At 40.9% G+C, this 12,020-nt stretch overlaps 1 protein-coding gene across 1 annotated transcript; it reads right to left on the bottom strand.

Moving 5' to 3' along the window:
- Positions 1-4,826: 4,826 nt before the first annotated feature.
- Positions 4,827-10,336, bottom strand: LOC109889022 (receptor-transporting protein 3). The gene is made up of 2 exons (XM_020480166.2): positions 9,976-10,336; positions 4,827-5,822 (listed from the first exon to the last, which is right to left on the bottom strand). Exons 1-2 carry the CDS (start codon positions 10,122-10,124, stop codon positions 5,474-5,476), a joined length of 498 nt encoding a protein of 165 aa, XP_020335755.1. The 5' UTR covers positions 10,125-10,336; the 3' UTR covers positions 4,827-5,473.
- Positions 10,337-12,020: the final 1,684 nt, after the last annotated feature.

The following is a 12,020-nucleotide window of genomic DNA, read 5'->3' as shown; positions in this document are numbered from 1 at the left end:
GAATGTTTTACTATGCTTCCCTGGGGGTTTAAAGGTTCTGAGAATGTTTTACTATGCTTCCCTGGGGGTTTAACGGTTCTGAGAATGTTTTACTATGCTTCCCTGGGGGTTTAAAGGTTCTGAGAATGTTTTACTCTGCTTCCCTGGGGGTTTAAAGGTTCTGAGAATGTTTTACTATGTTTCCCTGGGGGTTTAAAGGTTCTGAGAATGTTTTACTATGCTTCCCTGGGTGTTTAAAGGTTCTGATAATGTTTTACTATGTTTCCCTGGGGGTTTAAAGGTTCTGAGAATGTTTTACTATGTTTCCCTGGGGGTTTAAAGGTTCTGAGAATGTTTTGCTATGTTTCCCTGGGGGTTTAAAGGTTCTGAGAATGTTTTACTATGTTTCCCTGGGGGTTTAAAGGTTCTGAGAATGTTTTACTATGCTTCCCTGGGGGTTTAAAGGTTCTGAGAATGTTTTACTATGCTTCCCTAGGGGTTTAACAGTTCTGAGAATGTTTTACTATGCTTCCCTGGGGGTTTAAAGGTTCTGAGAATGTTTTACTATGCTTCCCTGGGTGTTTAAAGGTTCTGATAATGTTTTACTATGTTTCCCTGTGGGTTTAAAGGTTCTGAGAATGTTTTACTATGTTTCCCTGGGCGTTTAAAGGTTCTGAGAATGTTTTGCTATGTTTCCCTGGGGGTTTAAAGGTTCTGAGAATGTTTTACTATGTTTCCCTGGGGGTTTAAAGGTTCTGAGAATGTTTTACTATGCTTCCCTGTGGGTTTAAAGGTTCGGAGAATGTTTTACTATGCTTCCCTGTGGGTTTAAAGGTTCGGAGAATGTTTTACTATGTTTCCCTGGTGGTTTAAAGGTTCTGAGAATGTTTTACTATGTTTCCCTGGGGGTTTAAAGGTTCTGAGAATGTTTTACTATGTTTCCCTGGGGGTTTAAAGGTTCTGAGAATGTTTTACTATGCTTCCTTGGGGGTTTAAAGCTTCTGAGAATGTTTTACTATGCTTCCCTGGGGGTTTAAAGGTTCTGAGAATGTTTTACTATGCTTCCCTGGGGGTTTAACGGTTCTGAGAATGTTTTACTATGCTTCCCTGGGTGTTTAAAGGTTCTGAGAATGTTTTACTCTGCTTCCCTGGGGGTTTAAAGGTTCTGAGAATGTTTTACTATGTTTCCCTGGGGGTTTAAAGGTTCTGAGAATGTTTTACTATGCTTCCCTGGGTGTTTAAAGGTTCTGATAATGTTTTACTATGTTTCCCTGGGGGTTTAAAGGTTCTGAGAATGTTTTACTATGTTTCCCTGGGGGTTTAAAGGTTCTGAGAATGTTTTGCTATGTTTCCCTGGGGGTTTAAAGGTTCTGAGAATGTTTTACTATGCTTCCCTTGGGGTTTAAAGGTTCTGAGAATGTTTTACTATGCTTCCCTGGGGGTTTAAAGGTTCTGAGAATGTTTTACTATGCTTCCCTGGGGGTTTAACAGTTCTGAGAATGTTTTACTATGCTTCCCTGGGGGTTTAAAGGTTCTGAGAATGTTTTACTATGCTTCCCTGGGTGTTTAAAGGTTCTGAGAATGTTTTACTATGCTTCCCTGTGGGTTTAAAGGTTCGGAGAATGTTTTACTATGTTTCCCTGGGGGTTTAAAGGTTCTGAGAATGTTTTACTATGTTTCCCTGGGGGTTTAAAGGTTCGGAGAATGTTTTACTATGTTTCCCTGGGGGTTTAAAGGTTCTGAGAATGTTTTACTATGCTTCCTTGGGGGTTTAAAGGTTCTGAGAATGTTTTACTATGCTTCCCTGGGTGTTTAAAGGTTCTGAGAATGTTTTACTATGCTTCCCTGGGGGTTTAAAGGTTCTGAGAATGTTTTACTATGTTTCCCTGGGGGTTTAAAGGTTCTGAGAATGTTTTACTATGCTTCCCTGGGGGTTTAAAGGTTCTGGGAATGTTTTACTATGTTTCCCTGGGGGTTTAAAGCTTCTGAGAATGTTTTACTAGGATTCCCTGTGGGTTTAAAGGTTCGGATAATGTTTTACTATGTTTCCCTGGGGGTTTAAAGGTTCTGGGAATGTTTTACTATGCTTCCCTGGGGGTTTAAAGGTTCTGAGAATGTTTTACTATGCTTCCCTTGGGGTTTAAAGGTTCTGAGAATGTTTTACTATGCTTCCCTGGGGGTTTAAAGGTTCTGAGAATGTTTTACTATGCTTCCCTGGGGGTTTAACGGTTCTGAGAATGTTTTACTATGCTTCCCTGGGTGTTTAAAGTTCTGAGAATGTTTTACTATGTTTCCCTGGGGGTTTAAAGGTTCTGAGAATGTTTTACTATGCTTCCCTGGGGGTTTAAAGGTTCTGAGAATGTTTTACTATGTTTCCCTGGGGGTTTAAAGGTTCTGAGAATGTTTTACTATGTTTCCCTGGGGGTTTAAAGGTTCTGAGAATGTTTTACTAGGCTTCCCTGGGGGTTTAAAGGTTCTGAGAATGTTTTACTAGGCTTCCCTGGGGGTTTAAAGGTTCTGAGAATGTTTTACTAGGCTTCCCTGGGCGTTTAAAGGTTCTGAGAATGTTTTACTAGGCTTCCCTGGGCGTTTAAAGGTTCTGAGAATGTTTTACTAGGCTTCCCTGGGGGTTTAAAGGTTCTGAGAATGGAAATGAAAGGTAATTTGAAGGTAATTACATTATGAGAACATGTTTCAATAACACTGCTAGCTAAAGTTAACTGTTTTGAACTCCAAACACAGATAGGACACATTATTTCTTTAGGCATTAATCATGCAAACACATGTTTTTCCTTGTGGCACAGTGTCAATGTGATATTCTGTTCTCTATCCATGGAATTAGTCCAATGCCCCATCAGGATTGAGCTAGTATGGCATGTTTCTTTTACTCACACAAAGCTGTTCATTTTAGTCTATTCAAATAAACCCAATTTCAAAGGAAACAAGCACTCATTAAGATCAGGTATGGCCAATTAGTGGGCGTGGCCAACACACCTGGACACATTTAACGAGATAGATGCTAGAGTTTGTTTTATTGCTGGGAAAATTATGTTTTTAAATACATTTCTTACAAGGTTCTTTGCATATTATTAATGTTTTCTTGTAGTTTTTATGGAAAGTTTTCTTATTGTTCTGAGAACATGACTTGAAATAGAACCATGAGGAAACCTGCAGAAAATATATGGTTCTCAGAACATTATGTGCTAGCTGGGTATCCTGCGCCGTTTCCAGAATGTTGTGCGAAGGTTGTATGCAAAATAATAGGACAACCATGCTCTCGCCAAGCTCAAAGAGACAAATGGTTGTCAGCATGTAACAGCTGTTAATAGTATTTTGTGAATTTCACCAGGTTCATATATTAATATAGCATGTTAATTTGTTATTATGCATGCCTGAATCCTGGGGGAATAGGGGAGCGAGTATTTATGTCGTGCTCAAATAAATTTGATGCACTAGGAGAAGTGGGAACTCTTTTTCTGTCGTCTTCGGGAAAGTAAACATTGCTTTAAGTACAAAGTGATTTCTTCATGAATAACGTTATATATTTAGAGTTGACTCATAAGTGGAGTTGAAATGTAGATGTATATTTATTGTGTTAGTGTGTCGTGCTTGACTTGGAGTAAAATAGCTACTGGTGTCAGGGGCGTAGGCATCAGAGGAGGCTGGTGGGCGGCATGTCTGGAAACCACACGTTTGACTCTATTCCATTTATTTCATTCTAGCCATTACAATAGGCATGTCCTCATATAGATTCTCCCACCAGCCTCCTCTGGTAGGCATGGGGTGGGACTGTGGGGTCTAGGGCCCACTCACTGGGGAGCCAGGCCCTGCCAGGCCCACCCAATCAGATTGAGCAAAAATGAAAAAAGAATACATACTCCTCAGGAAGAAAGTTGACTGTCTTTAGTGTATTCTTATGAAGGTTAAACTTACATGCAGGACTACAATGTTTTACAGTTTATGCATTATTATAATAAATCACTTCGTCACATGTGTTTTGAATCGAGCATCAATGACAAAAATGTAATAGTTTTTTCCAACAAACAAAAAAAGGCTTGATGCAAAGTGGGCTCGAACCCACGGTTAAAAAAACACTATTGATTACATGTCTTTCCTCCATTGGAAAAGCCTATGAGACTGTGACATCAGAGAGGCGGGGCAAAGCAAGCTTCAAACAGGAAGCTCACCCAGCGAAGCACACAATAATATCAGTGACATTGTTTCTTTTTTCTGTTTTGATGTTAAGATGATAAAACGGTCATGAATAACACACAGTGCCAAACTGTGATGTAAATGTTATGATGAATATGTGCATACCTTGTGCTTGTGCATTAAAATACATAAAAGTTGCCCATATTATGTTCAAATGTAATTCTGTCATTTTTGTTTGTCTCATTTCACCAACCACGGCTAGCTGAAGTAGGACAGCATGGAGTAGCTAAAGTGGGACAGTCTTATAGGCTTTTCCAATGGAGGAAAGAGATCCGGTTTACATTAGAGACCCCCTGTACTTAGGTTAGGCAGGACTCTGCTTCTTGTCCTGTTCATGGTTTCTTCTAGTACTGTTATTAGTAATGCTTATAAATGCATCAACCACAAGCACCTTTTTTCCCACTCATGTTGTTGACTGTGAAAACTGTAAAACGTGGACAACAATTTTTTTTATTTTTATGACATAATTCAAATAGGCTAACGAAAGGTACCGGATCTCAGCTCCGCCTGCCTCTCATTTGGATCATAGGTACAGGGTCTCGGACTGGGTGGGACCTGGCCCAATTTAACCCCTGGTTGTACGTAGTCATTGTTCCTATCTGTTTTTCTGATGAAATAACTCGACAACAGTGAAATTAGATATTTAAAGCAGTTTTATAGCAGGTCAGGACATTTGACTCAAAGTTATAAATCATAAAATGGTGTTTTACTCCCTGCTGATGCCATATGCAAAGTACACACACACACACACACACACACACACACACACACACACACACACACACACACACACACACACACACACACACACACACACACCATTATAAAAATGTTGTCACGTTTTGCACACTAAGATCTGTGTAAAGTCCCACAAATATTTGTAATGGATGCATATGGGCTTCTAAAGCAATGTTGCCTTGCTTGTATATGCATTTGCATTGTAGCCAGTCGTCTCTGCACCATAAAGGTCATCACCTGACATATGGGATATGATTTGTACACCTGTTCTTTTAAAGTGTACTTTCTCAATCAACACTATCAACTTTAGTATAAAAAACAAGTACATTTTAAAATGGTTAAATGGTGGACAATTCAGTTAATGCCTTCTTTTTTTCCCCCATCCTTGATTCAGAGGATATAGTTTTCGCAGCTTCATCAGGAAATACAATTATCTTTACAGTATTATATCCAGTTCCACATCCAACTCTCCTCAAAATTGTTCATTGATTATACAATACATTTAGGAATTAAACATTTCCCAGATGTTTCTATATTTTCCATTCTATGTTTCTTTTGTGGTCACCTGTCTGCAGATGCCATGTTTACAGGCTTCACAATGGGCAGCCTCATGGGGTCCATCACTCCTCCCTTCCAAATGGAATGGGTTATTATTTTCGCCTGCGTCCTTATAGTAGCACTTGACGAGGATCTTCACAACAAGCTTCTCCAGCAGCACCTCAATGTTCTCTGTCTTAAAACGAGGCTCCTCCATTGTACTCTGTACACACTTCTTGCACTCCTGTCTGTAGCGTTTCACTTTAACCATCCCCTTGTCTTCCAACAGACGCATGTGAAACACCACCAGAACTCTTTTCGAAGGCCAGGTCCTCTTACACTTTGAGCACATGAACCTGCAGGGAGAGATAAGTGATACAGTTGAAGTCTGAAGTTTACATACACCTTAGCCAAATACATTTAAACTCAGTTTTTAACAATTCCTGACATTTAATCCTAGTAAAAAAATTCTAAGTCTTAGGTCAGTTAGAATAACCACTTTATTTTAAGGATGTGAAATGTCAGAATAATAGTAGAGGGAATTATTTATTACAGCTTTTATTTCTTTCATCACATTCCCAGTGGGTCAGAAGTTTACATACACTCAATTAGTATTTGATAGCATTGCCTTTAAATTGTTTAACCTGTGTCAAACGTTTCTGGTATCCTTCCACAACCTTCCCACAATAAGTTGGGTGAATTTTGGCCCACTCCTCCTGACAGAGCTGGTGTAAAAAAGTACACACTTTTTCAGTTCTGCCCACAAAGTTTCTATAGGATTGAGGTCAGGCTTTGTGATGGCCACTCCAATAGCTTGACTTTGTTGTCCTTAATATGGCTTGGGGGCAAAATGTTGATGTCTGGATGAAAAGTGTGCCCAAAGTAAACTGCCCGTTACTCAGGCCCAGAAGCTAGGATATGCATTTAGATTCGGATAGAAACCACTAACGTTTCCAAAACTGTTAAAATAATGTCTGTGAGTATAACAGAACTGATATGGCAGGCGAAAACTTGAGGAAAATCCATCCAGGAAGTGCAACATTTTTTTGTGTGGGTATTTTCAATTGAATGCCTATAGGGTATCTAATGGGTTACGACCCAGATTGCAGTTCCTATGGCTTCCACTAGATGTCAGTCTTTAGACATTGTTTCAGGCTTGTTTTCTGAAAAAATTAAGAAGAATGAGACCTTTCCCTCAGTGGACTGTAGAATCATGCAGTGCTGGTTTTGCGCATGACGGAGTGCGCGCCCTTCGTTGTTTTTCCTTTCTATTGAATACGCTATTGTACGGTCTAAATATTATCGATTATTTAGACAATTGACAATCTGAGGATTAATTATAAACATTGTTTGACCTGTTTCGACAAACCGGTACTATTAGGATGTATTCGTCTGCATGTTTTGACCACCTTTGAGCCAGTGGATTACTGAACACGCGCCAACAAAACTGAGTTTTTGAGATATAAAGCGGGACTTTATCAAATATTTAGTAGTGTAGCTCTTGTGACTGCAACCATATGAAGATCTTCAAAGGTAAGTGATTAATTTTATGGCTATTTCTGGCTTTTGTAATTCCTTTACTTGGTTGTAAAATGTTTGTATGCTTTTGTAAGCGCGGTGCTATCCTCAGATAATCACATGGTATGCTTTCACCGTAAAGCCTTTTTGAAATCTGACAAAGCGGCTGGATTAACAAGAAGTTAATCTTCAAGCCGATGTATAACACTTGTTTTTTATGAATGTTTATTCGGACTATTTCTGTATTTTGAATTTGGCGCTCTGCAATTTCACCGGATGTTGTCGAGGTGGGTCGCCTGCGCCTGCGCCAGAAAGGTTAAGCCATTTTGCCACAACTTTGGAAGTATGCTTGGGGTCATTGTCCATTTGGAAGACCCATTTGCAACCAAGCTTTAACTTCCTGACTGATGTCTTGAGATGTTGCTTCAATATATCCACGTAATTTACCTCCCTCATGATGCCATCTATTTTGTAAAGTGCACCAGTCCCTCCTGCAGCAAAGCATCCCCACAACATGCTGCTGCTACCCCCATGCTTCACGGTTGGTATGGTGTTCCTCAGCTTGCAAGCCTCCGCCCTTCTTCTCCAAACATAACGATGGTCATTATGGCCAAACAGTTCTATTTTGTTTCATCAGACCAGGGGACATTTCTCCAAAAAGTGCAGTTGCAAACCATAGTCTGGCTTTTTTTTATGGCTGTTTTGAAGCAGTGGCTTTTTCCTTGCTGAGCGGCCTCGTTTTACTGTGGATATAGATACTTTTGTACCCGTTTCCTCCAGCATTTTCACAAGGTCCTTTGCTGTTGTTCTGGGATTGATTTGCACTTTTCACACCAAAGTATGTTCATCTCGCGTCTCCTTCCTGAGCGGTATGACGGCTGCGTGGTCCCATGGTGTTTATACTTGCGTACTATTGTTTGTACAGATGAATGTGGTACCTTCAGGCATTTGGAAATTGCTCCCAAGGATGAACCAGGCTTGTGGAGGTCTACACTTTTTTTTCTGAGGTCTTGGCTGATTTCTTTTGATTTTCCCATGATGTCAAGCAAAGAGGCACTGAGTTTGAAGGTAGGCTTTGAAATACATCCACAGGTACACCTCCAATTGACTCAAATTATGTCAATTAGACTATCAGAGGCTTCTAAAGCGATGACATTTTCTGGAATTTTCCAAGCTGTTTAATGCACAGTCAACTTAGTGTATGTAAACGTCTGGCCCACTGGAATTGTGATACAGTGAGTTATAAGTGAAATGATCTGTCTGTAAACTATTGTTGGAAAAATTACTTGTGTGGGGCAAAAAAGTATTTAGTCAGCCACCAATTGTGCAAGTTCTCCCACTTAAAAAGATGAGAGAGGCCTGTAATTTTCATCACAGGTACACTTCAACTATGACAGACAAAATGAGAGAAAAAAATCCAGAAAATCACATTGTAGGATTTTTTATGAATTTATTTGCAAATTATGGTGGAAAATAAGTATTTGGTCACCTACAAACAAGCAAGATTTCTGGCTCTCACAGACCTGTAACTTCTTCTATAAGAGGCTCCTCTGTCCTCCACTCGTTACCTGTATTTGTGTTTGAACTTATCAGTATAAAGACACCTGTCCTCAACCTCAAACAGTCACACTCCAAACTCCACTATGGCCAAGACCAAAGAGCTGTCAAAGGACACCAGAAACAAAATTGTAGACCTGCACCAGGCTGGGAAGACTGAATCTGCAATAGGTAAGCAGCATGGTTTGAAGAAATCAACTGTGGGAGCAATTATTAGGAAATGGAAGACATACAAGACCAGTGATAATCTCCCTCGATCTGGGGCTCCGCGCAAGATCTCACCCCGTGGGGTCAAAATGATCACAAGAACGGTGAGCAAAAATCCCAGAACCACACGGGGGGACCTAGTGAATGACCTACAGAGAGCTGGGACCAAAGTAACAAAGCCTACCATCAGTAACACACTACGCCGCCAGGGACTCAAATCCTGCAGTGCCAGACGTGTCCCCCTGCTTAAACCAGTACATGTCCAGGCCCATCTGAAGTTTTCTAGAGAGCATTTGGATGATCCAGAAGAAGATTGGGAGAATGTCATATGGTCAGATGAAACCAGAATATAACTTTTTGGTAAAAACTCAACTCGTCGTGTTTGGAGGACAAAGAATGCTGAGTTGCATCCAAAGATCACCATACCTACTGTGAAGCATGGGGGTGGAAACATCATGCTTTGGGGCTGTTTTTCTGCAAAGGGACCAGGACGACTGATCCGTGTAAAGGAAAGAATGAATGGGGCCATGTATCGTGAAATTTTGAGTGAAAACCTCCCTCCCAAACACACCGCCCGGGCAACGAAGGAGTGGCTTCGTAAGAAGCATTTCAAGGTCCTGGAGTGGCCTAGCCAGTCTCCAGATCTCAACCCCATAGAAAATCTTTGGAGGGAGTTGCAAGTCTGTGTTGCCCAGCAACAGCCCCAAAACATCACTGCTCTAGAGGAGATCTGCATGGAGGAATGGGCCAAAATACCAGCAACAGTGTGTGAAAACCTTGTGAAGACTTACAGAAAACATTTGACCTCTGTCATTGCCAACAAAGGGTATATAACAAAGTATTGAGATAAACTTTTGTTATTGACCAAATACTTATTTTCCACCATAATTTGCAAATAAATTCATTAAAAATCCTACAATGTGATTTTCTGGATTTTATTTCTCATTTTGTCTGTCATAGTTGATGTGTACCTACGATGAAAATTACAGGCCTCTCTCATCTTTTTAAGTGGGAGAACTTGCACAATTGTTGGTTGACTAAATACTTTTTTTGCCCCACTGTAAAGTATATTTCATGTCTTAATTCTGAGTGTAATCTATTAAGTCCCTATCCCATTGAATACAGTAATTTAACATTTAATCAGGTTTACTGTACATTTGTAAACACATTTCTACGTTCTGAATTGAATTGATATACGTCTATTTACACTTTATTCAAAGAGCCTACCTTGCAAATGCCCCACTGATGTACTGCTGCCAACCTCTCGCTGGGTGATTAGGAATGATGGTGCTATCAAATTCAATGCTCCAGGTGTCCTCTATGTCATGCTCCTCAATCGTGTTCTGGAGAATGCTGGCCCATTCCTGAAGATCCATTGCTTCTGGGAAGTAGTGGGTTTCCAAAACGGACAGTTTAGCTGTAGCTTTTCGAAACGTATGTCTGTCCGTGAGATCGTGTCCCACTCACTGGGCTTTATATATGCTATCTACAATGACTGGGCTGTCCAGCTGATTGTTGATTGGCTCTGCATTTGGACAACTGACATCAATACATCTGTTGCTAGAGATACGAAAGGAAGAGAGAAATGAAACTGAAAGCTTGCTCTCTGTTTTCCGTTAAGTTTCGATTTGCAGCGGAAATTACTTTGTCATTATGACACGTCTCTACAAAGTCCAGCGCAATAATCCGGCATGTAGAATGTGTTAACGGCACTGCTCAACTACCAAATATGAATACTGTATGTGCTATGGCGTAAACGTTCAATTTCCTTTCCCCAACATCTTACATGGACGATGGCAAGCTATCTGTATTGAGTATGATGGGAGACAGAGTGCTGGTTTCAAGCACAGGTGTTTATTTAGAAAAGGACCACAGGAGGAGGCAGGTAGCAGGATCTAGGGACAGGCAGAAGGTCATACACTGGGAATCCAAAAAGGTAACAGTACAGCCAGGGAAAAGGCTAATAATGCAGTCCGGGAGATCAGGAAAGAGGTTGATGACAGGACATCTGATAGGCAAAAGTACAGGCAGGGAATAGGCAAAAAACTACGATACACGGGAGGACTAATATGGAAATAAACAGTACTCCGAATAGAATGTGTACAAAAAATTAACAATACCTCACAATGATGGGGTGCAATGAACTGAATTAAATAGTGTGTGTAAATGACATACAGGTGTGTGGACAGGTGATCAGAATTCAGGTGATTGGGATCTGGAGAGTGAGCTGCGTTCAGGGGATCAAATCAAAGTTTATTTGTCACTTGTGCCGAATACAACAGGTGTAGACCTTACAATGAAATGCTTACTTACAGGCTCTAACCAATAGTGCAAAAAAGGTATTAGGTGAACAATAGGTAGGTAAAGAAATAAAACAACAGTAAAAAGACAGTAAAAAATAACAGTAGCGAGGCTATATACAGTAGTGAGGTTACATACAGACAGTGGTTGGTCGGGCCAATTGAGGTAGTATGTACAGGCAGAATGTATAGTTAAAGTGACTATGCATATATGATAAACAGAGAGTAGCAGCAGCGTAAAAAAGATGGGTTGGAGGAGGCACACAATGCAAAAAGTCCGGGTAACCATTTGATTACCTGTTCAGGAGTCTTATGGCTCGAGGGTAAAAACTGTTGAGAAGCCTTTTTGTCTTAGACTTGGCACTCCGGTACCGCTTGCCATGCAATTGTTAGGGCCTTCCTCTGACACCGCCTGGTGTAGATGTCCTGGATGGCAGGCAGCTTAGCCCCAGTGAGGTACTGGGAGGTACACACTACCCTCTGTAGTGCCTTGCAATTGCCGTACCAGGCAGTGATGCAACCAGTCAGGCTCTCGATGTTGCAGCTGTAGAACCTTTTGAGGATCTCAGGACCCATGCCAAATCTTTTTAGTTTCCTGAGGGGGAATAGGCTTTGTCGTGCCCTCTTCACGACTGTTTTGGTGTGTTTGGACCATTCTAGTTTGTTGTTGATGAGGACACCAAGGAACTTGAAGCTCTCAACCTGCTCCACTACAGCCCCGTCGATGAGAATTGGGATGTGCTCGGTCCTCCTTTTCCTGTAGGCCACAATTGTCACGACCTCCGCCGAAGTCGACTCCCCTCCTTGATCGGGCGGCGGTCGACGTCACCAGCCTTCTAGCCATTGCCGCTCCATTTTTTATTGTTCCATTTGTTTTATCTTGTTCCCCGCACACCTGGTTTACATTCCCTAATCACACTGCATATATATATATATATATATATATATATATATATTCCTCTGTTCCCCCCA

The sequence above is a fragment of the Oncorhynchus kisutch genome, linkage group LG4 (assembly GCF_002021735.2).
Source record: "Oncorhynchus kisutch isolate 150728-3 linkage group LG4, Okis_V2, whole genome shotgun sequence".
In the NCBI taxonomy this organism is placed as follows: domain Eukaryota; kingdom Metazoa; phylum Chordata; class Actinopteri; order Salmoniformes; family Salmonidae; genus Oncorhynchus; species Oncorhynchus kisutch.
This window is presented reverse-complemented; position numbering and strand designations above follow the sequence as displayed.

Bases quoted from the DNA above. Each gene is read 5' to 3' on its own strand.
- LOC109889022 (XM_020480166.2), bottom strand. From the start codon at position 10,124: ATGGATCTTCAGGAATGGGCCAGCATTCTCCAGAACACGATTGAGGAG. The intron at 5,823-9,975 runs GTAGGCTCTTTG...CTCTCCCTGCAG, and splicing joins ATCAGTGGGGCATTTGCAAG to GTTCATGTGCTCAAAGTGTA.